Genomic DNA, 27,502 nt, shown 5'->3' on the forward strand with positions numbered 1-27,502 from the left:
AAATTACTCTCTTTGTATTGAGAGTGATTCTGTTGAACTATTGAAAAAAAATATCAATTAGATACTAATTAGTCCTGCTTTCTGCTTTCAGAAGGTTTGACGTGAATGGGTGTAGAATAGAATGGAATAATAATTATGGAAACATTTAAGCAATTTAAACCTTGTGCTCCTTAGAGATAAAAATGCACATCAGGTTTGCAGTATAACCTCCATACAGACATTCAGGGCAAATGCTAATGAATCCAACATGTTTGTCATGAGTAGTTTAGTTTTAAAACCATTGATTTCCTTGCCAAAAGTGCAGTGAGACATAAAGTTGTTTTGCTGCACCCATTCTAGAACTTAAAAGCTGTTAATGCTCTTGGTAATACTTTGTGTGAAAGATGATCTGTAAAAAGCCCCACAGTTTTGATGAATCGTTTTTTATTGGACAAGGGCCCTGACTTATTTGAAGGAAGGTGTTGTGCATAGATCAGCATAGGCAAGTGAGAGATAGCAGCTATTGCATTATGTAATAGTGTAATAATACAACATTTGCAAGGTTTTAAGGTGCAAGTGAGAAACAATAAAAGTGAAGAATTTCACAGTTAAGGAGGAAACATACCAATGTGCTCTTTAGCATGAAGTCACAACTCAGAATTAAGGGACTCATAATTCAGGGTGAATATAGTGTGTCTGCTTGCTTAAAGACAAAGGAAGCACCAGTATTCAAGTCTTATATTTTCATTTTTGTTCTTCCTGTTTTACACGTAGGAATGCACCAAGGTTCTTTATAATACCAGCACAGCAAACATACTTTACCTTTATTACTTTTAGTTCCACACTAAATAAGCTGTGTTGACAAACAATAGCCAATTTTGTGGCATGTAAGTGTTCAGAGCTCCTGAGTGTACAAATCCACGATACTCCCCATCTACAAATTAGTTTTCTAACTTCTACAATTGCACCCTCTACTGGAATTATACTCTTTATTTCTAAACAGTCCTGAGAGCATTTATATGTGACTCAGAACTCTGTCATTGTACTTTCTCTTCTTTTTGTCTCACTAAATTTTAGTTAATTAAATAAGCATTCCACCCCAAACCCTATCCCTTGTAAGGGTAAAGTTTTTACTAACTGACTCTATGTGTCAAAATTATCCAAATATTAATGCATTTTATTGTTAAATCATATAGCCCCTGAGAAGTTCTTAATGTCTATTATATATCCACTTTTTAGATGAGAAAGCTTTGATATAACAAATGACTATATGTTTTTCTCTAGATGTCAAAAAATAGCAAAAACCTCATTTAACTTTCAAAGAATTGACTAGGAAAGAAATAAAATAATTCCATTTCTGTCTTTCTTATGCTACATCATCTTCAGAGAGCATTTTAACATTTTACTGTGAATTCATTGTACATACGATTAGAATAGAAAATGGGAAATATTTTGCAGTTTGAATATATTAAGAAAATATTAACACATAAGGAATCAATGATTTTAAAAATATGATCTTTGTGAAATTTTCCTTGATTGAAATGAAAGGTCACTATATGACCATAATAAACTTGATTAGAATGTAGCTACATTACTATAAATATAAAGTACAATACTCAGAAAAAAAATAGTTTTATTGTATTTCTACGCCAAAATTCTTTGAGCCAAGGACATCAGGTATACCGGCTGAACTTAATGGCATGTGATAAACTAACCTGTAAGCAAACAGCCAAGTGAAGGAACACAAAGGCTGTGAGAAACTTTGCAGTCCAGTTGGAATGGGACTGATGGAACAGGGGACCAAACCGGACTCTCTGAATGTGGCTGACAGTGGAGGAGGACTGAGAAACCAAGGACAACGGCAATGCACGTGAACTCTACAGCATGGACGGGCTCACTGTGAGCCTTGTCAGTTTGGTTGCTCACCTTCCTGGACATAGGGGGAGCTGGGAAGACCTTGGACTTAACATAGTGAAGGGAACCCTGATGGCTCTTTGTCTTGGAGAGGGGTGGAGTGGGGGTATGGGTGGAACGGAGGGGAGGGAAGGGGAAGGAGATGGAAATCTTTAATAAAAAAATGAGAAGAAAAAAAGAAAAAAAAGAAAAAAAAGAAAATCAAAAAAAAAAAAAAGAACTGCTTATTTATTGAAATGGGGCAAGCTCTCATAGGAAAGACCTGTGGAATACTTGAAGGCCTATGATGATCCGAGATTACTGAGAGTTCGCCACAGAAATGGAAAAAGACCTTTTAGAAACAGGAAAAAAAAAAAACCCACTAACTAGAGTGGGCTCAGAAGAAGCCAGGGAGATGAACAATAACAATGGTAACGATGCCATAAAGTTGGACAGGAAAAGTGTAATGGAACAGAGGCCAGCCATGTGGTTTAACAAAGCGATGCCTGTTGTGGCTTGGATTGCATCTGCTATCCTATTACAAGTATCTGAGTACTCCGCTCGGATTTCAGTCATTGAGTTGAGCTATTTACAGAGAGGTATTTCTATTTGGATATGTTGCATCACCCAAATCTAAAATCCCCATTGTGTGGAATTAAAAGACTAGAAATTTTATCAATTCTTTCTCATACATTCTGAGCTACAAGTCATGACTGAACAATGGGGTGTAAGCAGAAGGAGAGGTAGTCGTACAGGGAGGGGAAGAAAAAGTATTTGAATTCATTCTCTTGGTTCCTCTTTACAAGATCCCCTGTAACACCGTGCGATGCTGTCAGTTACAAGGCTGTTACAAGATGTGGCTGCTTCATTTTGGACCAGAATTAAGATTCAAACTAAATTTCTTTTCCCTGTAATTTACCAAATCTATGGTGTTCTGTTATTGGGAAAAGAAACTAGGACAAAGCAGGAATGAAACTAAATCCCAGAGTCATAAAATCACGGTGATAAAAATGTTGAGGGTAATTAAAGGGAGTAAAAATGTGAACTATGAGACTGGTTACAATCAAGAAATAACACACAGCAGGGAAAGATTGTTAAAAAGAAGGAAAAGATTCTGGAGAAAGAATAGATAAGCCAGAATAAGGAAAGGGAAATTACAAAGGAATAATTATGCAGTAAAACTTTAAACGTATGGGTATCTATGAATTACTGCCTGCCATGGAATAGTATGCATGTTAAGAACACACTATGAAATCATGAGCTCTATTTCAATTTTATACTTGTGATGCTAAGAGGAGCGTTTGGCAGGCAACCATAACCTAATAGTGAACTTTGAAATGAGGTAAAGACAGAAGAGAATTCAATATTTAGGCAAAGAATTGGATTCTACCTCCCATCGAGTTGTATTTACTCTAAAGAAAAGTAAGTTGTAATTTACCACAAGGAAAGTGAACATTCTGAAAGCTAGTAACAAAGAAGAACACAGATTTTTAAAACGTCCAAATATGGGGATAAAATACAAATTAAATACAGAAAGATGAAACCTGGTACTCAACATTTGGAAAGCTATAACTACCAATAGAAAAGAAAATGTTTTTTTTTTCAAACATTTTTCTGTTTCTTAAAAGAAATATTAGAATGCGTGTTTAGACTTTGATGTATACTGGAAATTACCAAGTCTTTCAACTTTGTAAACTCCTTAGGTGAAAATGGATAAGTGTTTGTTTGTGTTACAGCAGCGAGAAAGACATCTCAGTAGTTATACTCCACTTCCCCAGCATGGAATACCTATATTTGAGAAGAATTCTACCAATTAGGGTAGAATCGCACCAACTGCTCTTTGAAGGGGAAAAAATATCTAAGAACATTTCACACATAGCTTTCCAGAAGGATATTTCTAAGAAATTCATGCCACCACCTGGAATTCAGGTAATTAAATAATGTTGTTGAATTCATGGCAATGAATGGTTATATTTCTTTGACTCTCAGTATTTACTTTGACATTATTATAGACAGATCCAAAGATGACAAAGTTATCAGTAAAAGTGTTTTACTTGGGAATTGAAAAAAAAATATTACAAGTATACTGAGCAATGTGTCTTAAATTTATAGAACTTACAAGCATGACTTCCTGTCTTTCTTTGCAGGATCTGTGGGGCAGAAAGGATGCTGAAGATGCTAGAATATATTGGAACTATTCTGCGTAATAAACAACGAATATGAACTAACTGTACCCCACCTTAGTTCGTTCCTTTTTCTTTAACCAATCTTATTTTTCTTCAAATTAAGTTTGCTCTTCTCTAGTCAGTGACTCTTTAAAATTGCAAATAGAAAGATGGCACCAAAAAGTCATTTACCTGATGAGATCTATTTTCCTTTTGCTGTAGTTGGAGCCATAAATTAGATCATTTTGTTTCTTCATTGTAGTCCATTCACCCTTACATATTATTTTTATTAGATTTTATTGTTTACCAATTTTAATGAAAGGTCCTCTCCTTTCTGAGAGATGAAGTGTGTTTATTTTTTGGGGGGGGTGAGGAACATACTTTCCACTGGTATCAACATGCCTGCTCCAATTCAAAAGCATTTTCCTTTTGCAGTTCTAGACATTGAACACAGAGCTTCAGAAATGTTAGCGCCAGCTACCGAGAAAGAAGATATATCTCAAGCCTTCATGAACAAATCTTGATTTATTTATTTATTTATTTATCAAGCACTAGCATTACTGATCTACTTGTCTTCCAATTGGAACACTGTCATACCAATCAACATGGTTCTGTTTATACATGAAAAAAATCAAGAGACATCCCAGTGAGGTCTGTACATTATAAATATGATCTTACTTTCTTATTACATAAAGATTATGGAAAGTTAAATAAAAGCACAGAAACTATGTCTACTGTTTTCAACAGCAATATGTCCCAGTAGCCGCAATAGTTTTTGCTTCAGAAAACTTTTATTATGATTCAAAAGGAATTCTTTGAATTTTATGAAAGTGAATTTTTATCTTTGTTGAACCTCGAGTTACAAATTAAAGAAGAACAAAATTTTAGTCATTAACAGTGTTGATGAGGGAATGCACTCTTAGTCATTTCCAGGATAATTCCTACTTAAACAAACCTTAAAATATCAACAACAAACTTCTCTGCAGCTGGAAGTTTAAAATGATTTGATTTTCCTAAGTTTTAATGGGTACCAGTTAAATGCTACCTTTTTGGCCATATATGTTGAATTTCTATTGGCTGACAGGGTTTTACACAAGACCCAGTGTCAGAAAGTGAGGAAAGTAAACACATGGTGAGTGCTAGTAACAATTCAGGGGGTACTCATTGTGCATGTATGGTGCTCAAATTCATAATCAAAATAAATAAAGCAGAATTCAAACTCATATACAAAACACAACTCACAGGAAACAGGTTAATTTCCTACCCACTCCAAGCTTTTTTATCTGTTGAAGACATGCTTTCCCGACTGTAGTTTTCCTGCCTCAATCTTAGTGCTGTGATTATGTTTGAGTCAATTGATTAAACCACTACACTTAAAAGTAAAGATTGGATGACTTCAAATTACATAAAGAATTAATTCAAAAAAAAGAATTAATTCAATAATTTTCACAAATATTATCTATCTTTGCCGCTATTACGCTATACATTCATCAACTGCATCAACTAAACCACATTTCTGTGAACTAAGACATATTGTTTGGGCCCTTGCATTCCTATGATCTCTGCATTAATGATCCCAGTACAGAGCAGTTACATAGAGAAAGGAACAGGATGATTAAAATGCATTGAAAATATTGCCCAGTTCTAAATCAGATATGTTCTATGATCATGAATATGAGATCCTGGTTTTTCATAATTTGTGTCTACTAAAATAAGAACATTCAGAGCTTATTTCAAGCATTTAGTACTATTGTTAATTGTAGGAATTGAGACATTTACTCAGTACCACTTGAAATATCTAAAATATTCTTCAAACTAAATACTTCTTTAGGTCAAGCATTCTACCTAATATGGTATTTTATTTAATCCAAAGCTAGAATAATTTAAACTCTGGTATAGAAACAATCATCAACAGGATTCATTCCTTTTAGCAGACCCCTTGATAGTGACATTGCACTGACTCATATGTGAAAAGCCAACTATGTGAAATTTAAGATGTTAGTGAAATGACTTAGTTGGGGTGAAGGGAAAAAATACCACACATTTTCATAAAGAAGAAAATTCCTATCATTTTTAACTCTAAATTTTAACTAATTTCAACTCTCCAATTGAACAGTTCATGTTACTTTAATGAATAAAACAATATTTATTGTCTGCAAGTACTTCCTAGCAAAGACAAGCATGCAACATGAAAATGGACACAGAGAACCCTCAGAGAGAGGACTGCTGAACTTGCTTAAAGGTGAGATGGTTTTCGGGGTTCCTGACTCATGAAAGTGTCTGTGAGACATTCTGAAGGATACAGCAGATAGTGACTGAACTGCCTCCGAAATTTCCTGCTTCATGGAAATGTCTCTGGATACTATGGGCCTGAAGGCCAAAGATGGATGCCCCAACGGTACAGAGGAACTTTGGGTGACTGTCCAGGCAGCGAGATGTTTCTGTGATTTCTAGAGTTTTGTAAGTTGCTTATTTCTCATTTACTTAGGTAATATTATATCCTTCTGGAGTCTTTGATGGAGTTGAAGAATAGATAGTTATAGTTGTTTTCCTTTGTTATGATAAAAGATAAAATAGATATAAATATTGTAACTGTAATTCTTACTTGATAACTGTTTTGTTATATGTAATTTTTCTATGTTAAAGTTAAAGCCTTCTTGTTTTGTTTAAACAGAAAAAGGGGAAATGATGTAGGAGTGTTTCTATCTATCTGCTGTTTCATTGGTTAATTAATAAAGAAACTGCTTGGCCTGATAGGTTAGAACATACGTGGGTGGAGTAGACAGAACAGGATGCTGGGAGTGAGGCAGATGCCTCAGGCAATTGTCCTGCCTCTCCTCTCTGGGGCAGTTGCCATGAAGCCAGCCACCAGGTCAGACATGCTTAATCTTTCCCTGTAAGACACCACTTTGTGGTGCTACACAGATTTTTGGAAATGGGTTAATCAAGATGTGAGAATTAGACAATAAGAGGCTGGAACTAATGGGACAGGCAGTGTTTAAATGAAAAAGAAACTAAATTTAGCTTTGTATGACGGATGGCATGTCCACCTCCATGAACGTCTGGTGAATATTTGCCAGGTTTCACCCTGTTTACAGTGAATGTGATCTTTGTTATACCATCCAAGGAACTTTTCCTGTGTCTTAATTAACTCAATTGACTACATGAAGAGAAATTGCTGGATCTTAAACCTCTTATTTATATCCTGATAACACTACAGTAATTCTTCTTATGACTATGTATGTATCCTATATTCTATAATGATGTATCAAGACAAATCTGCAGTTTGATTCATAAAAATACCTAACAATTTATTTGTTATTTCTACAAATATAGGACTTTTGATTGTATATTAGATCTACTGATGTGAGCGTAATTATCTTCAGGTAAGTTGCTCTCCTAATATCTAAGTACTTCAATTATTTAGCATAGAGTGCTTTTGGTAAATTAATTTGGTGGAAATTAGAGAAGACATTACCACAGATCTGTTTTTTCTGTGGCAGTTCAATTTTTATCCTCCAAGGAGATGGACATACTCCTTAATGAATGATTTCTTAGATTGGAATCTGGCTCAGTTCTATATATGATAGTGAATGAGAACAATAATTGCTATGATAATCTATAGCAACATTTTATTTTGCTTTTGCAGTACTTGGCATTTGGCACAGTCATAAATTTGTTTATCTGTCTTCTTCTGTGCCACAGTTTCAGCTCTCACTAACAGTCCCGATGACCTGTAAATCAAGCAAAACCTACTGATCTCTCTTTTTCTTTTTTGCTTGGAACATGGTATCATACTACCCAAACCCATTTAATCCCATATTTCAGAGACAACCTAATTTACTCAATATGGCAATTCCACTAATTTTTTCTTGGGTTATAGTCTAGTTCAGTCCAGGACAACTCATTCAGATCTTAATATCCAATTGATACTACCAAATAATTCAAGAGAAAATTATTGTAATATCAACTTGTATGTATGACTCATCAATGGTTTGATAAAACACCAACTAAATTTAAAAGAGAATCATTTATCTTTTTCAATTCATCATTAATTAGCTTAATTGGTATGCCTCAAGATTGTTTATGCCTAATAAAAGCATATTTAGCTAAATCCTGTCTCTTCAATATTTAATTACATTATTTGTGACTGATCATCTATTTAGGAAACATTCTTATAGTTATTTTGGATTGCAGTAACTAAACACAAAACTATTCATCCTCACACTCATTTTCTGTAATAGTTCAATGTGACTTTCCCTATCATTCCAATACCACAACATTAATTTTTTTTTTGCTTATATATATTTGTAGCATGACCCAAACAAATATAAAAGGGAAAATAAGTACTATAAAGAAAAAGCTGTTTCATAGAGCTCTGAATTGCATGTGTCCATCAAATCCCTCTCTTCAAAGTTCAGGGAGCCCAATAGAAGAGGAGGAAGGACTGTAGCGCTAGAAGGCCTGGAGGACACCAGGGCCAGGCTTCGAGATTTCCTATGCTTAGGATACTGACAGTGTTTTATTCAAATTCTTGTTACCTGGCAACATATGATTCCCAGCTACTTCTCTAGCACCATGTCTACAGGCACACTGCCATGAACCCTGCCATGATGTTAATGGACTGAACCTCTAGAGCTATGAGCAAAACAACCCAAGTAAATGTTTTCCTCCTAAGAGTTGCAGAGGTCATGGTGTCTTTTCACAACAATAGACACCCTATTTAAGACAACTTCATCCCACTTATATGCAGTTTGATTAACCACAGGTAGTTGTCCTTCTTGTATGGAAACTTGCTTCCTGAGGACATTACCTGAATCTTTATAGTTCATGAATTTGGACTCTGCTTCTGAGTGTTCTTACAGATTTTATTATCCCCCTTGAGCCACAACTTAGAGGATTTAGAGAATATATCGTCCTGGTAACTAAGCAGTTGAATCAGCATGCTTTCAATGGAGAGAAAATTAGAAAGGAACTAAAAATATTTCTCCAATCTAAGAGTTGTAAGCTATTTTATTTCAAACCGGTAGAACATTTTCTTTAATTGCTTTGTGAAGTCACCTTTGCTTCCTAGTGAGAAGAAATAGAAGGCAGATACTAGATGAAATAGCATGTGTGTATCTTCATATAAACACATTGTAAAATAAAATTTAATAAATAATATATCATACTGAATGTCATACCTTATCAAAAAGTGCACCAATCTGTACCCTTTATTTTCTTTAATGATTATATGCAACTTGGGAATGACAGCTCCCTGTTCCTCCTAAAGATCATTACTCTTATGGCTGCTAGCTGTATGAAATAAATTTAAAGATCAAATTTCTAAGTATGATGGTTGTATCATGTAAAATGAAAAATTTCTGTGTCAAGATATTGTAAGTCTGAGGCTGTCTGTGTAGGCGTGAATAAAAATGCCTCATCCCCCATAGGGTCACATGTTGAATTAATGGTCACTGGTGGGTGGATCTATTTGGCAATGATTTCAGAGTGCGCCCTTTGCTGCAGGAGGCATAGCACGAGTGCTTGCAGAGGATTCAAAGGACTTGTGCAATTCTCACAAGCTGGAGACAGCTTGTGAACCAAGAGGAGAATCCTCATGTCTTTGCCTGTCTTACTCTGCCATCATGTACTCTAACCCTGTGGAACTGAAAGCTCCAGGTCAGTTTATTTTTCTTTGATATGTTACTTTGTTTTTTTTTTCCTTTCTCTTTTTCTTTTTCCTTCATTTTTTTTTTGTCTCAGCAATAGGAAAGAAAGTAGGTCACTATGTTTATCTGAAAGGAAAATAGGACAAAAAAAGAAGAAAGGAAGGAAGAAAGAAGGATGAAGGAAATACTGTCATTTTATCATTTCTGAAAACGATTCATTAAAAGAAGCAGGGCCAGATGAAGAGACAACAACAAGAACCTGGAATAAAAATAATTTCAGCTGCTAAGAATATTGAATTGGTTCTGTCCTGCCGTCTCAGTGGGACTGAGGGAACATGCGACCAAATCGGACTCTCTGAAAGTGGATGATGGTGGAGGCTGACCGAGAAGCCAAGGACAATGGCGATGGGCTTGGTCTCTACGACAAGGACGGGCTCTGTGTGAGCCTTGTCAGTTGGGTTGCTCACCTTCCTGGACCTGGAGGGAGTTGGGAGGACCTTGGACTCAACATAGTGTAGAGAACCCTGATGGCTCTTTGGCCTGGAGAGGGAGGGAGTGGAGGTATGGGTGGAGGGGAGGGGAGGGAAGGGGGAGGAGGAGGGGAGGAGATGGCAATTTTTAATAAAAAATAAATAAACTGGAAACAAAAAAAAAGAATATTGAAGTGGCAAAGTGTTGAATTAACAAGTTGTTAGTGTATCAAAATCTCTGTTAAGGCTGAACTTTTAGAAAACTCCAATTTCTGATGTGGGTATTTAGGATTCTTGACCACCGTAAATCCTGTCGGCAAAGAAGTTACATTAATCTGATGTTGAGGGACAGACAAAGGAGCAGCATGAGACGTCTATAGCTACTCAGACTCCATGCTGACTGTCCTAATAGCATTCACTGTCAACTTAACACAACCTAGAATGACCTGAGGAGGATTCCAAATTAAAGAATTGCCCAAATCAGACAGGGCATATCAGTAGAGGATTGCCTTGAATACAAATCAAAGTAGGAAGGCCCAGCCCACTATAGGCAACACCATTCTCTTGGAAGGTGATGCTGGACTGTATAAATTACCTAGGCATAGACTTATTTGCAATGTTACAAGTAGGGTTCATTCATATAGTTTCTCAAATTCTTGCCCACGTTCTGGTACTGAACGATTAAAATGATGCCTTACGTGGAGGTGTAAGTCAAATACATTCTTATGTGTTCTAAGTTGATTTTATTCATTATATTATCACCACATTAGTAAGAAACTATTAACCTATTAACCTGTAGATGGCAAATCATCCTTGGCTGGAAAAAAAAAGGGGGTTCATGAGTCTAAAATTTACCTAGAATGTAGAAGTTTAAATACTGTCCAACTGAACTCATTTAGTAAAATGAAAATAAAAAGTTTCAGTGTACATTTGTAGGATGAAAAGCATGCCTAAATCAATAACATATTTACAAAGTAGTAAAATCTGACTCTTATTTAAATCTTTCAGGTCCTTTTAATAATATCTTATTACCCTGCACACCAAACAACCAAGCCAATGTTAGCATGAAAAGCAGTCATTCATCCATGGAGAATTGAGCAAAGGCATATTCTCCAACAAGATTTTAAATAGGAACAATATATCTAATAATATCAATTAAGCAACTGTGAGTGGGGAGAATTTGAATGCTAAAATGAAGCTTAATAAGGAAAAATGTTGGGAAAATAGAAAAGAGTTGTAAGAAAATGACATTTGTAAAAACCTCCTGAGAACACATTGCATTTTCAAATATAACAACTTAACTAGTTTCAAATTAAATTTACTTTAGCTTTTATTAAGAACAAGTAAATATTTTGGAGATCAGACCTCTGTCTGATGTGTGGTCAATGAAGGTCTTTTCCCATTCTGGAGGCTGTCGTTTTGTCTTGTTGACTGTGTCCTTTGCTTTACAGAAGCTTTTCAAGTATAGTTTAGAAGTAGTCGACAACAACAATTTCTTTTAATTGTCTTCATTATAAAAAGTCCTTTCTTCGTCTAAGACCACATTAAATCTTTCTTTACGCAAAACAGGACCTAGGAATTTGAACTAGATGCCAGTAGAACAACGGCGATGTAGAAGTAAATCTAGCACATGCGTTATAGTTTCCTAACGTGTGACAGGAAACTACACTCTATTCTCCATCAGATGTCAAGGACTCCTGCAAGACTGCTGCAGGTAAAAAGTCCCAGGTGGTATTTTTCATGTGATCCAAAAGCCTAATGAATATAATCGAGGCTCCCACACAGTAGTTTCTTTGGGATAGAACACCTTGTACAACCAGGCACACTGTCACATCATCTCTTCAGAGTCCTCTCGAAGCGTGTGCACGTGAGGCAAAGTGGCTTGGAAACTGAATTAAAATATAAAACACTGGTGTGGCCCAGCGCATTAAACATTCCACAAATATTCATTGTTATTTCATGTTTTCCTAGTAGTTTTCATTTTCCAATAAGGCATATGTGATCAAAGTGAGCTAGGACCTCAAGGACCTGGTTAGCCGATTAAATAATTCAGTTGCTTTTCCTTTTTCTTTTTTTTTACCTCTTATTTCAAATTAGAATTGATTCCTTTGGACTGAGCAGGCACTCACATTTACTTACAAATTTAGAATATAGTCAGCCACAAGAAAATAAAAAAAAAAGTGTGAAATATAATTTCCTTTAGATTGGTGATCCAGCAAAGCAGATCTTGTAGAATAATGTGCAATGATTGATAAAACAGCATTCCCATCTTCAAAGTATTCACCCTTTCCTAATGTTTATCCTCACGGGAATTTTCATGCTTATTGTATCTGGCAGTGGGTAGAATTTTATTTCAAGCACACAGTATTGCCTCAAATATGACAAAGGTTGTGCAGAAGCCTACCCAGATAATGAACGGTAGGTAAATACCAATCCATACCATTCTGGACTGCATAGTACAGTACTAATCATCATATAGTCTTTGCCACTGCAGTTCTGTTTAATCCTAGATGAATAGGTATTCCACATCCTGTTTAAGGTTAAAAATGAACACGTTTTTACTTTCAGATTTTGATGGCACCTAACTCTAAAGAAATTCTCTCCTCTATAAATCTTTTGCCTCATCCTCTAAAAAGGCTCCCTGAAATGTAGTCACCATTTAAAGGGAACATTGGTTTGCCAATCTCATTTGATTATCTCTAGTGTTCATTGATGTTGGCAGTGTCAAAGATGGAACCCAGGACTTTGGATATGGTGGTCGACTGCTTTATTGTTGAGATACACTAGAACTTTAACTCCTTTTCTTGTAACACATCTTATTATCATTATAAATTGAATTCTTATACTTACTTTTTTCTTTGTTAAATTAGACTATTGTGTGTGATTTTTCTTCCTAGTATTTTGAGTTCATTGATTCTTTGACTTTGTCACTGCTTTCTAAATCAAAACAGTATTCCTCAAAAGCAGCTTCAATTATAAGCTCTATATTTTAAATCATTCTCTGGTATTATTTGCTTATTTCATATCTTCTGGAAACTAGACTTAGAATATATTTATGCAAAAAATTATATGCAATGCATATAAATGATACATATTCCATATATTACATCATATATATTTTATATAATATACATTATAGGTTTTACTTCTTATTTGGTATGTATTATATGTTTTTCAATAAGTTTGGAATATATATATATATATATATATACACATATATATTTATATGAACTATTTTCTCTGAAAGCTACTTAGACTAGAAATTCAAAAATAATTTAAGTATAACTCCAGGCTTATAAAATATAACTCACTGTCAGTACTGCAGAGAAAAGCCTACTTTTCCATAAGAAAAAAATTTAATTCTCTGTTGCTACTTAAACCTTAGCACATAAAATCTCATGCTAGACTCAATTTGCAGACTTGCTTCCACACAGTGTGAAATACCAAAAGTCTTCAGGATGAATTCCAAACGTGCTGACGCTGGCTGGGCAGGGCCCCTTTCACTTTGCCCATTTCAGTGGAAACTTTGCCTTTGCCATGTTTTCCTGCTTCAATTTTACCCATCAAACATTTAAACCAAAAGGAATAAAAGCTTAAAGTAGAGATAAAGCAGTATGGGATATGATATTCTTTTTTATTGATTTTTATTGAGCTCTACTTTTTTCTCTATTCCCCTCCCTGCCTCTCCCCCCCCCTTTCAACCTTCTCCCAAGGTCCCCATACTTCCAATTTACTCAATCTACCTGGGTAGGGGGAAGGACATTCCTAAGGTAACTGACAACTTCGATACTCATGCATTTATTCTTATGTCATTTTATTCAGATTTTAGTTGGCTCTTAAACAAAAGCTCATAACATATTTAGATGCAAAGTTTATAGGAATCAGTAACACGAAAAAAAGTCAATGTGCAAATAGAACTACACACTGTATATGGATGAATAACATAAATAATAGGTTCCTAATCAAATTGATTCTTATAGTAATCACTGAACAGATATTGAGAGAATTCTATGTTGTGTTCAGAGTATTGTAAAAGGAACTCCATGCCAAAACCACCCTTTAAAAGTAGGTGAATGAAAAATAATAAAAGAAAAAGATGAATTTACAGTAGCTTAAATGTACATCTGTATCTAATGCACACAAGGATAAAGTAGATCATAACAAAGAAGAAAATAGTCAGTGAAGTACCAAGGGGATAAAGTAGGAACAGAAGGAAAACCTGTCATAGCACATGAGAAAGTCAGGTCAGATGTATCAGGCTTTGGAACAGAAAATTTAAATTTATTTTAAAGTAAACCAGAATATATTAACCTTCTAAAAGAAATAATGAGATGACCAAAATGATAGTTTTCTTTTATTCTTAGGGTGGCTATAATTATTTTAATTTTGAAAACTATTTTGTAAATTTTTTGAGATTATAATATTCCATCATTTCCTTTTTCCATTCACTACTCTAAACCTTCCTATAAACCACTCCTTGTTCTCCTTTAAATTCTCAGTTTTGTTCATTAATTGTTACATAATATATGCGTACATATATTGCACAGGTATTGTTAAATTCATAAATGCAATGTTTTTGAAAATTTTCACAAAGTATACTGTGATCAGAGTTTCCCCTTCCTCAATCCTCCCATATCTCCTCACTTCTCTGAGCACCCAGCTTCAAGTTTTTTTCTCTCTTTAGAAAACCAAATGAACAGGCAAACAAATAAATCAAAATAAAAAGAGGAGAAAGAAACAAAAGAAAATACAAACACACACACATACAGACACACAAACCAAAACCTATAAAAAATACGGAACTAGGAACCATATTATACAAGCAAAAGATAAGAAAGAAAAATTATGCCAAAACAAAGCATTATTAGAAAAATGTTGGACATTTACTTCTAGAAATTGGGTCTGCTGCTAAGTGTGGCTAATATACCTAGTTGGACTTGCTTGGAAATTGCTAGTCTTTTCTTTAAATGCAGATGTTCATTGGAGAAAGCATCTTTGGTAGGGGTGGATGCAAGTATCTAAGTCCTCTTCTCTGTGCTGAGACCTGTCTGGTTTGAAGGAGTAGAGGTCATTTTCTTGCTGTCACAATCTCTATGAGTTTCTATTACAAGTCCTATTGTGGATATAAAGCAATGTTTCTTTGAAGCCATCCTCCTTCCAGCTTTTAAAATCTTTCTTCCCTCTTCTAAACATCCCTCTGAGCCCATGAACATATCTTCAAAGACCTCTCTGTAGAAAACTTTATTTGACGTTTAAAATTGGCATGTTTTAATCAATATATTTTAATAATGAGAATTTTAAGCACTGGTATAATTGTGTATAATCTATATTAATTCTGCTGTTCAAAATTTAGAGAATTAGAAAATCAAAGCACAAATACATCAAACTTTATCTTATTTATTTATTTGGGAGGATGAGTCCAGTGGTTTGATTTTTCATTTTCTTTTCCCCTTTTGTTGCAGTATAGTTCTCACATAACATCGCTTGCAGCTAGGTGTAGTCACTTGTTGAACCAAAGGCCAAAGCACCATAAATATGAAAGCACTTATTTTTTTCCAAAACAATAGGATTATACCTAATAAGACGACATGGGTTGCTTTGAGAACACAAATACATGTGTACGTATACAACTCAGAAAGGAATAATTTAATACACGTGTATGTATAAGAAATTAAAAAGAAAGTAAAATCCTAAGAGTAGGTCTTGTTATATTATTTTACATAGATAATGTTGTTAACCTCATCTTTAGATCCATTAGTTCATCCAATGTCTGCTCAAAATATATTAGCAATTTTAATTGTTTATCTTTTTCTAATATTGAAGCAAAATACAATAGATATGTTTCTATTAAAAATTAAAAACAATGATTGCTATTTTTGTTGCTCATTCATTAAATGATTCAATTACAGTAACGTTTATTATTTATTTAGATAATAATTTCTACCCAAGTGTTTGCAAAGTATAAAATGTTATGATCTCATTGAATCTTTATAGTGAACATTAGAAATAAAAAGCCAAAAGCAACCAATGACAACTGAGACAAGGAAAACAAGCACCCTGTTAGGTTATTCAACCTTAGATGGTTAGCTTTTAACAAACAAGAAAATTACTCAATGGGCTCAGTGAGTTATGCATGCATGTTACAGAGGTAATCTTGAAAGAAGACATCATGAATGTGAAAAAGAGTAGTGCAAGTAAGAGGTAGATTAGGGAGAGATAGAAATGATACATAAGTTAAAAGAATTAGATAATTATGTGAGGAAAAAGATTTGAAATGATATACTATAAAGTAATTTCTATAAAATAAATATTGAAAAGTCAATAAACACATTTTTTCAAAATATTTATTATGTTTCTTGAAGCATCTTGTATATTTTAGCACTTTCTGAACATTTTTAACACATGTGGAACAATGTATAAATTCTATAAATTCTTTGGTAAGTGGAAGTATTAATGACCCATTTATGGTTGTTACACAGTGAAAGGTTTACCAGTTTTCATTAAAGTTCTTTAAGTTTATTGGCCAGAGCTGTCTTTTATATGCAACTGAGCTTCATGAGATGGCAGCATTTATTATGTTGAAGAATTGGTCTTAAAAAGCTGACACCATCCCTTAGCAATAAGCCACTGATTGAAAAGTAGGTCTTCCATTCATAAATTTCAGAGACTTAAGAAAGTGGCTCACAGTATTGCAATTCCAGTTCCAAGGAACTAAATGCCTTCAGGCAGCAGTAATGTATATGGTGCTTTCACATATATCTAGCTGAAACAATAATAAATATATTTGGAGGTAAATAAATATAATTAACTGTAAGTAATTAGCTGATATTTACCCAGTTTTATCTGCCTACCATGAATGAACAACTTTCTTTTAACATCTGATCTTTTCTTGGTTTTGTTACTCAAACCTGGCCAAGGTAATATTTAAGTTTGATTCAAATAGATTGGGGAGATTCTAAAGTTTGATTTAAATAGATTGGGGATATTCTAGATTTTCTTATAAATTTAATTAGCAATAAACTGGAATGATGTGTTCCTCTATGAGAAGAGGAAGATGAGCTTCTGTACCTCCAGTCCCTTCCATATGAAGATAAAAGCAGAACATTCTGGAAGATACAAAAGGAGTGCCATCACTTGGATCTGTACTGGCTCATAACTGTCCTCACATCTAGAACAGTATGGTATAAAACTGTCATTTAAAAGGACTTTTTAAAAAGGGATGTGGTATTTTGTTTTGGCAGCAACAAAAGACTAATGTAAACAAAGAGAAATTGAAGTCTCCATAAGAATTTATACTCTTTCCAAAATGGAATAATAAGGCTGAGGGAATCTTATGAAATGATATTTTGTTAGTAGTCAGGTAAAGAGTAGCAAAATAGTCCTATGAGATCAACAAGGTAAATGTCAGAAGAAGTCATAATTCACAACAATCTGTCAATACCTGTACACCAACCCTGCTTAAATGTTATCAGAATGCTTTGAAATAAGGTATACACTATGAATAATATTTATATCATTGATACATTTTCAGATGCTTATATAATAGTTTGTATATGTACCATAATGCATAATTAATTCATGTATAAATGTTTATTGACTTCTACAGTCCAGAGACTGTAAAGGTTTGGGGTCTGGTGTAAGCCAGGGTTTTCCTCTGCTTCTCCAATCAATGAAATTCAAGTCCTCTCCCTATAGATTTTGTTCTTAAGTGTTAGCTTCACATGGATTGCAAGTTGGTTGTACAACACAGGATTTTTTCTTACAACATAACAAAGAGAAGATTGCAGTGTTTTACACACACACACACACACACACACACACACACACTAGATTTACTATTACCATCCTTGAGGTTAGAAGAGACAACAAGACATCATCATAGTCATGTTCCTCAAAAGAGTTCAGATATAATTGAATCAGATTATGAAACACTTTTGGCTTTTGGACATTGTTGAATAAAAGAGCCTCAGTACATCTCAAATGCACCACAGGCTTCATCTTGACTTTCCACCCTCCAGAACTGTGAATATGTACATACATACATACATACATACATACATACATACATACATATATATGTAGTTCAACTACACCTCAATTATTGAATTAGTATATTATATATTGAACCACTGTCTCTGCTTCTAGGTATATGCCTTGTAAAAAAAAAGAGAAAAACAAAACAAAACAACAACAACAAATAAACAAAAACAAAAAAGAAAGAAAAAGAAACAAACCTCAACCTCAAAGACAGATATCGCTTCAGAGTGAAGGGTTGGGGAAAAAATTTCCAATCAAATGGACCTAAGAAACAAGCTGGTATAGTGATCCTAATATCTAAAAAGGTAGACTTGAAACTAAAATCAGTCAAAAGAAACAAGGAAGGACATTTCATATCAGTCACAGAAAAAAATCCATCAAGAGAAAAACCTCAGTATTGAATGTCTATGCCTCAAATACAAGGGCAACCTCATATGTAAAAGAAGCACTACTAAAGCTTAAATCAAATATTAAACCAACACCCTAATAGTGGGAGACTTTAACACCCCAGTCTTACCACTGGACAGGTCTGCCAAACAGAAAGTTAACAGAGAAATAAGGGAACAAATATATGTTATGACTCAAATACATAGGAGCCATCTATAGAACATTACATCCAAACATAAAAAAAATATAACTTCTTCTTTGCACCTCATGGAACATTTTCCAAAATTGACCACATACTAGGTATCAAAGCATACCTCAACAGACAAAAAAATTGAAATAACCCATGTATCTTATTAGATCAACATGGCTTAAAATTAGAATTCAACAATAACACTAGTTTCAGAAAGCACACAAACACATGGAAATTAAATAACGTACATGTAAATCATCAATCGGTCAAGAAGAAAAATAAGCAAGAAATTAAAGACTTTCTAAAATTCAAAGAATGAACACATAACTGTTGAGGGGGGCTGCTTGATCATTTTCTGGCTGCCCAGACACCTGAAATAATCACAAAGAAACCTCTCAATATATCTCTTTCAACCTGGCTTTATTCTGTTAATTCATTGGCTTAAAGCATCTTCTTTATTAACCAATGGCACTAAAACATTCACAGCATACATCACTTTCCACATCACACAACATACACAAATTTGTGGGACACAATGAAAGCAGTGTTAAGAGGAAAGTTCATAGCACTAAATGCCTACATAAACTGGAAATCCCACACTAGTAAATTAACAGAACACTTGAAAACTCTACAACAAAAAGAAACAAACTGACCGTGGAGTACTAGATGTCAAATAATCAAAATGAGAGCTGAAATCAACAAAATAGAAACAAAGAAATCAGTAAAAAGAATCAATGAGTCAAAGGGTTGTTTCTTCAAGAAAATCAACAAAATAGACAAATCTTTATTCAAATTAACCAAAAGGCAGAGAAGGAATATCCAAATTAACACAATCAGAAATGAAAAGTGGGACAGAACAACAGACATAGGAGAAATAAAGAGACTCATCAGGTCATATTTTAAAAACCTGTACTCTACAAAATAGGAAAACTTAAAGGAAATGGACATTTTTCTGGATAAATATCACCAAAATTAAGTCAAGACCACATAGACATTTTAAATAGATCTATAACTATTACAAAATAATAACATTCATCAAAAGTCTCCCAACCAAAAAAAAAAACCCATGACCAGATGGTTTCAGTTTAGAATTCTACAAGATTTTCAAAGAAGAACTAATATCAATACTCCTTAAATTGTTCCACACAAAAAAATAGAAGTAATTTTGCCAAACACTTCTTATGAGGCTACAAATATCCTGATACTCTAACTATACAAAGACATTACTAAGAAATGGAATTACAAAACAATCTCACTCATGAAACTGATACAAAAACATTCAATAAAATAAATACTGGCAAACAATCTAAGAACAATCAGAAAAATCATCTGCCATGATCAAGTCGACTTCATCTCAGAGGTGCAGGGATGTTTCAACATATGAAAATATGTCAATGTAATCTACCATACAAAAAATGTTTATTTCATTAGATGCTGAAAAAGCCTTTTCAAAATCCAACATTCATTCATGATAAATATCTTGGAGAGAGCAAGCATAGAGGGAACATACCTAACTAAAACTAATAAAGGCAGTATACAGCAAGCCAACAACAGACATCAAATTAAATGGACAGAAACTCAAAGTGATCCCGCTGAGTCAGTTGTCCACAGTCTCCATATCTATTCAATACTTATGTTCTATCTAGAGCAATAAGACAATATAACTCTGATTTACCTAGAGCAATAATACAATATAATTCTGATCAAACAAGTGAAAGACCTGTATGACAATAACTTTAAATCTTCGTAGAAAGAAATTGAAAAGGTTGCCACGCACCACGGCACCGGTCTGCGCTCTATGCGCTAGACCCAGTTCGCGAGTTTCAGGCAAGGGGCTGCAGGTTGAGAATACACACGCAGAGACAGACCGACACACAGACCTTCAAACACTGATACCAAAGCCCCTCTTTATTAACACCATGTAGGCTTAAATACACTGCAGTCAATGGCCAACAGGTGAAAACCCCATCCTCTGATCGTCTAAACTAGGCACAGCTTCTAGTAACTTCAATTAGAAGGTTCTAGGAGGCGAAAGGCAACTGAAGGCCAGGACTCATTAGTCCCAACATCTCCCCTCTAAATTTTTTTTTTATTTTTCTCATTTTTTTATTCAAGATTTCCATCTCCTCCCCTCCTCCTCCCCCTTCCCTCCCCTCCCTTCCACCCATACCCCCACTCCACCCCTCTCCAAAGACAAAGAGCCATCAGGGTTCCCTTCACTATGTTAAGTCCAAGGTCCTCCCAGCTCCCCCTAAGTCCAGGAAGGTGAGCAACCAAACTGACAAGGCTCACAGTGAGCCCGTCCATGCTGTAGAGTTCATGTTCATTGCCATTGTCCTTGGTTTCTCAGGCCTCCTCCACTGTCAGCCACATTCAGAGAGTCCGGTTTGGTCCCCTGTTCCATCAGTCCCATTCCGACTGGACTTGGTGGTCTCCCGTTAGATCTGTCCCACCGTCTCAATGGGTAAACGCACTCCTCACGGTCCTGGCTTCCTTGCTCATGATCTCCCTCCTTTTGCTCCTCATCAGGACCTTGAGAGCTCAGTCTGGTGCTCCCATGTGGGGCTCTGTCATTTTCTCCATCCAATGCCAGGACCCAGCAATCCCACTATTGGGAATTTACCCAAGAGATGCCCAATCATATTACAAAAGCATTTGTTCAACTATGTTTATAGCAGCATTATTTGTAATAGCCAGAACCTGGAAACAACCTAGATGCCCTTCAGTGGAAGAATGGATGAAGAAAGTGTGGAATATATACATATTAGAGTACTACTCGGCGGTAAAAAACAATGACATCTTGAATTTTGCATGCAAATGGATGGAAATAGAAAACACCATCCTGAGCGAGGTAACCCAGGCCCAAAAAGATGAACATGGGATGTACTCACTCATAATTGGTTTCTAGCCATAAATAAAGGACATCGAGCCTATAATTCATAAAAAATTCCTAGAGAAGCTATATAAGAAGGTGAACCCAAAGAAAAACATATAGTTATCCTCCTGGATATTGGAAGTAGACAAGATTGCCGGACAAAAAATGGGAACATGGGGGTGGGGTGGGATGGGGGGATGCGGGATGGGGAGAGAAAAGTGTGAAGTGGAGGATGGGAAGAGCTTGGGGGAATAGGATGGTTGGGATATAGGAAGGGTGGATATGGGAACAAGGAATTATATATCTTAGTTAAGGGAGCCATTCTAGGGTTGGCAGAGACTTGACTCTAGAGGGGTTCCCATGTGTCCAGGAAGACGCCCCCAGCTAGTTCCTAGGGCAGCTGAGGTGAGGGTGCCAGAAATGTCCAGATCCTATTGTCATACTCATGAATATCTTGCATACCCCCTAAATTTTTTTTTCAACCAAAGCTGGAGGATGTTTGAGTTACTGGCCAACAGGCTCAGAAGGACTTGCTAATTGACCATATGCTGCATTCTCATGGGTTTGTCTGATCTTACACAGAATTCAGCCTACATGGTGCTAATAAAGAGGGGCTTTGGTATCAGTGTTCAAAGGCCATGCAGGCAGCAAGTGGAAGTCCAACTGAGAAAGAGGGGTAAGCAGACAGAGTTGTCCCTGGCCGGAGGAGACATATTGGGGAACACATAACACAATAAAAAATGGAGTACATACCTTAACAGAGAACTTCAAAAAATGAATAAAATGACTGAGAGACACTTAAGGAATCCTCAACATCCTTAGCCATCAAAGAAATGCAAATCAAAACAAGTCTGATATTCCATCTTACACCAGGAAGAACGGCCAAGATCAAAAACACTGATGTCAACTTATGCTTCATTGATAGTGGGAGTGCAAATTGGTATAGTCACTTTGTATATAAATATGGCGATTTCTCAAAAAACTAGAAAACAAACTACCTCAAGATCCAGCAATACCACATTTGGGTACATACTCAAAGGATGCTCAGTTGTGTAACAAGGACATGTACTCAACTATGATCACAGCACCATTATTTGTCATAGCCAGAACCTGAAAACAACCTAAATGCCCCTCAACCTAAGAACAGATAAGGAAAATGTGGTTCATTTACATAATGGAATTCTACACAATGGAAAAATAATGACATCTTGAAATTTGTGGGCAAATGAATGGTTCTAGAATATATCTTATTAAGTGAGGTAACTCAAACCCAGAAAGGCAAATATGTTCTCACTTATAAGTGGCTTTTACACATAAAGCAAAGAAAAGCAAGCCTAAAATTCACAATCCCAGAGAACCTAGACAACAGAGAAGGCCCAAAGAGAGACATACATGGATCTAATCTGCATGGGAAGTAGAAAAAGACAAGATCTTCTGAGTAAATTGGGACCTTGGGGATCATGGACGAGATAGAGGGGGAGGAGGATGAAAGGAAGGAGAGTGGAGAAAATATATAGCTCAATAAAAACAATTAAAAATTAAAAAAGAAAGTTTAAATTAAAATCAAATTTGAAATATTTATATTTTATCACAATATTTCTTCTTTTTAAAGAAAAGTATGGTTTTTGATGTTTTTCTGTGTGTCATGTTCATTCCTGGGGCCTAGAGAGGTCAGAAAAAGGCTTTGTTTTATCTGGAACTGGAGTTAGTCTTATCTCCAGCCTGATAATGAATTTTTGTGAAATATTAGATAAATTTTCTTTCTCACTCTTTTTCCCCTTCTCCTTTTACTCCCTTAGTTATTACTTCCTTGAAAACTGATAGTGTATACTTCAAACAAAACAAAAAGTCTTGTTTGAAGGACATATTTAATTCCAGTATATTTTCTCTTGGGAGTAAGTCTACTCCTTGCTGAAAATCACTGTGTTTTTATTACATCAAAATGAAAGGTCATGTTCTCTAGTGCAGTAACAATTCGAAACATTGTTCATTCTTGTGTTTGTTTTTGGTTTTTTTTTTGCCTATGATTTACAGTAATGTTGACTTCAGTGCACATACATATAACCAATAAATTATACTTTTATATTATTTTAATACTCACAAATTTCCAGTTTACCAAGAGACTGAACTTATTTAATGATATGCATCATTTATTCTCTACTGAAGACTTATTTATAATTCATATGAGTGATCCTCACAGAGGGAACAATTTTTATTTTATTATTATTATTCAAAGGTTAAATTTAATTGAAATACTTATTAACAATGTGTTTCATGAAATAGAAGACAAACTAAAATAAAATCACCAGAAAATGGTGTTGAAATGTATGTCAAAACTAAACACAACATAACAGGCAACAATAGCAAAGTTTAATATTAAAGGTAGTGGAGAAATGAGATTACAATTTGTACTGTGATTCATCAAGTTTAATCCAGAAGAATTATATATTTTATATTCAAGAATTTTTTTGTTTGGTGTATATTTTGAGAATTATAAGATATATCCAACAGAATTTAATTAGTTTATCTTTTTTTTTAACATCCAAAGCTTTTTTTAATAACAGTAAGAACCAGGATTAGTTTTTGTAGCCGAGGCTGGCCCTTCTGCCTCTGGCACGTTCAAACTTCCGGCCCTTGGAGCGGACATAGGGTTTGGTATGGCTGTGTGGGGTTCCTGGGCCCTTGCCAAAATGCTGGTACACTTCTCGGCCTTCCGAGGTCCAGACAGGAGCACAGTGCCGGCCCTTGGGAGACTCCAAGGCCAGCTGGTTAAAGGTGAGGATCTTACCCCCAGCCTTGAGGATGAGACTTCGGGCCAGGCTGCTCCCCCGCAGTGCACACACCTTCAGTTTGGGCACATCGAGAATCCTCACGTCATCTGTGACTGTCCCCACAACCACAGCCGTCTTGTTTTCTCGGCCAGGAAGCTTCATCTTTCGGATCATCAGGGACAGGGACAGAGGTAGCCGGTTGGTGCGACTCATGAATAACCTTTTCAGCACAACCTGATTGAAGGTGGAGTTGGTTCGCCTGGCCAGAAACCTGTACAGCTTGACCAGCAGCCGCAGGTAGATGTCCCGGCTCTTGGGCTCCTTGTGCCGAACCTTTCGGTCCTTGTTGTGTTGGATGTCAACACCCATGATGGCGCCTCCTGCACGGCCTGGTCCAGAAAGCTAATAAGTTTATCTTAAATAGAAGACATACCCGTGCAAAAATGACACTGTCAGGTTATCCTCTATTATCACCAACAAGTTTATTGCATTGTGATTTCTTCATCATTAGTGATCAATACTGACATTGATTAGTAAAGAAAATGTTATGAGAATGGCTCCTTCATCACTGTTTTTCATTTAAATGCTTCTCCATTTTATAGCAAATCGGAAGAATTATCTAAGCTGATAACAGTGTGACATTAGTGTCTCAGGAAGATCTTTTTCTTAACATTTTTATTTCATAATAGTTTATACTTGTTTAAAATAAAAGTAAGTCACAAATTTTGTGATGAAATTCATGCTGATACCACAAAGTTATTTTTGATCTAAGTTACATAAGAAAAATGAACAAAAATGTGACTAAATTATATGTAGAAACACGGCACTGTATGAGTTATCCACAGTTTTATGTTTAACATAGCATAAGTACACAGACGGAGAGAAACAGAGGTAGAGACAGAAAGAGAGCAAAGACTGTGTAGAAAAATAAGGTATCATAAAATTATATTTTAATTACATGTATACAAAATTAATTTATTCGGTTATATTAAACTTATTTAGTTACACTCAGTTATTTCATAATTGAGGAAGAATCGGGATCACTTGGAAAATTAAAAGAGTACCATTAAGATAATTATATATTTAGAGTAAAAACCGGTTTTAAGACTACAAAGAATTTCTGAATATGCAATAAGAAAATTAATAGTTTTCTAATAATGGAGGGAGGCATTATATTTTTGACAGCGAATTTGAATTGGTATAAAGGCCTGAGCTTGTGTCTCTGCCCATAATTGGAATTGATTTCATTACTGATTTTGCTCTAAGTGAAAAATGTTGCAGTGGCTGAAGTGACAAGCAAAAATAATAAAACAGGAAAAAGAATGAGAACGTTTTCTTCAAAACAGTGCTATCTCCTGGATGAGACAATCCCCGCTCCTGCACTCACACATCCTCTCCAGTCCTCACTGGGTTTGCAGGTGCTGCAGCTGTGCCACAAGGCCAGAGAAACTATTCCGGTCCTGCTTTGTCACTGCCTCTGTCTCTTCTGCCATGGTTGTCTGCCCTTCAAAGGTGCTACTCTTTGTAGGCTTAGGTGCTAACCAGGTGGCATACGTGTATCTAGGGCTTTTCACAAAGTCTCTTTCTTTATTGAAGCTTTGTGATGCCTAAATATATCATTCAATCCAAATAAGTACGTTCCATCATTAACAATAATCAGAAGACATAAGGACTAGGCTCTCAGTTGAACCACAAAACAGAAACGTATTTGCTGAGTCATCCTGTCTGTTATTTCTGCACTAGTATTGATACCACGTAAGATGCATAGTTCAGTTTCCTCTTTTATGATGGACATATTAATATTAATACATAAAGATTTTATTTGCTATGAATTCTTGATTGACAAATTCTTGGTCTCTGGGTCATAATTATATCATTTTTCCCCCAAAGAAACTCTTTTCTTTTCTGATTGTTCACCTGAGAGTTTAGGTTAAGCCAGGTGAATGTTTCTGAAATTTAACGACTTTTCCTTTTTTTATACTTTGTTTACAATTGATATATTAGAGGAAACAGATTTCATTTATTATTCTCCTTCTCCATTGTATCATATTGTACATTATATTACATCATATATGAATATAAATAATATATAATTTATGAATTATCTATGCTATAAGATATTCTGTATATTTACCATATTCTGTCTTCAGAAATATACCTTTGTGTATTTTGTTTATTTGCGTTAGAAATTTTTTTCTATGTCATTATCATTATTCCAATGGTGAATTTGGAATTGACTCCTATCTGCAAGGATCCTCTTAAGTTATTAAATTAGAGGCTTCTACAAATTTGATAAAAATGTGTGAAGATGAGTAAATTCAAATATATTTATATTAGAGAATTTTAGAGTGCTTAGTAATTATATATGGGTATATTGGATTAATATGGTCTTTATTGTACCTAAAGTATTTTCACAGTAAAGAAACAATGTGAATATAATGTCATAGTATTCTTTGTCTAAGCCTATTCTGAAAATCCATAAGATTTATATGAAAATATGTTTGAGAATCTTAAAAGAAGCCAAGTTGCTTTTTAGAAGAAATAATAATTTGAAAGTATTTCCAAAGTCACAGGGTAAATTTTCACTCCTTCTGTTAGGGACAATCTACATGACCTGAGAAGCTGCTCTGAATATTGTTTTTTGCCTTCATTAAAACAGGAATAAACACGTGCATGTCTCACGGTACTAGAATGCTCCATTATAACATTTGAAGGAGTATTAAAAGTTTCATATCACTTTAAAAAGCATATTCTAATTTTCTTCAGGTCTCAGCAGAAGGCACAAAGTTCTGTCTTGAGCATGCTTGCACATTCGGTATCATTTTATTTGGAGAAAGCACCGGTAATTAGTGACGATTTGGAATTCATTGTCACAGTTTGTACTTTCTAAGCTCTTCCCCATATGAACCGCACTCATTTCCTTTGCACAGCTTGACCTTTTCTAATTAATGCACAGGAGCGCCTACCTGCATCTAACATTGACGTGCTGTGCCTATCAGAAACTGGAAAAAGTTCCAGCTCTAGTAATTCCCTAAACACTTGCAGCGACAAAATGAGTCTTCAAAAGTTTGCAAAGTATGCTCT

At 35.1% G+C, this 27,502-nt stretch overlaps 1 protein-coding gene across 1 annotated transcript; it reads right to left on the reverse strand.

Annotated features, from left to right (window-relative positions):
* Positions 1–24,223: 24,223 nt before the first annotated feature.
* On the reverse strand, positions 24,224–24,787 carry LOC119810222 (60S ribosomal protein L18-like). Its single transcript, XM_038323593.1, has one exon. It carries the CDS (start codon positions 24,785–24,787, stop codon positions 24,224–24,226), a length of 564 nt encoding a protein of 187 aa, XP_038179521.1.
* Positions 24,788–27,502: the final 2,715 nt, after the last annotated feature.

The sequence above is a fragment of the Arvicola amphibius genome, chromosome 3 (assembly GCF_903992535.2).
Source record: "Arvicola amphibius chromosome 3, mArvAmp1.2, whole genome shotgun sequence".
In the NCBI taxonomy this organism is placed as follows: Eukaryota; Metazoa; Chordata; class Mammalia; order Rodentia; family Cricetidae; genus Arvicola; species Arvicola amphibius.

Coding starts and splice junctions, on each gene's coding strand:
- LOC119810222 (XM_038323593.1), bottom strand. CDS start 24,787: ATGGGTGTTGACATCCAACACAACAAGGACCGAAAGGTTCGGCACAAG.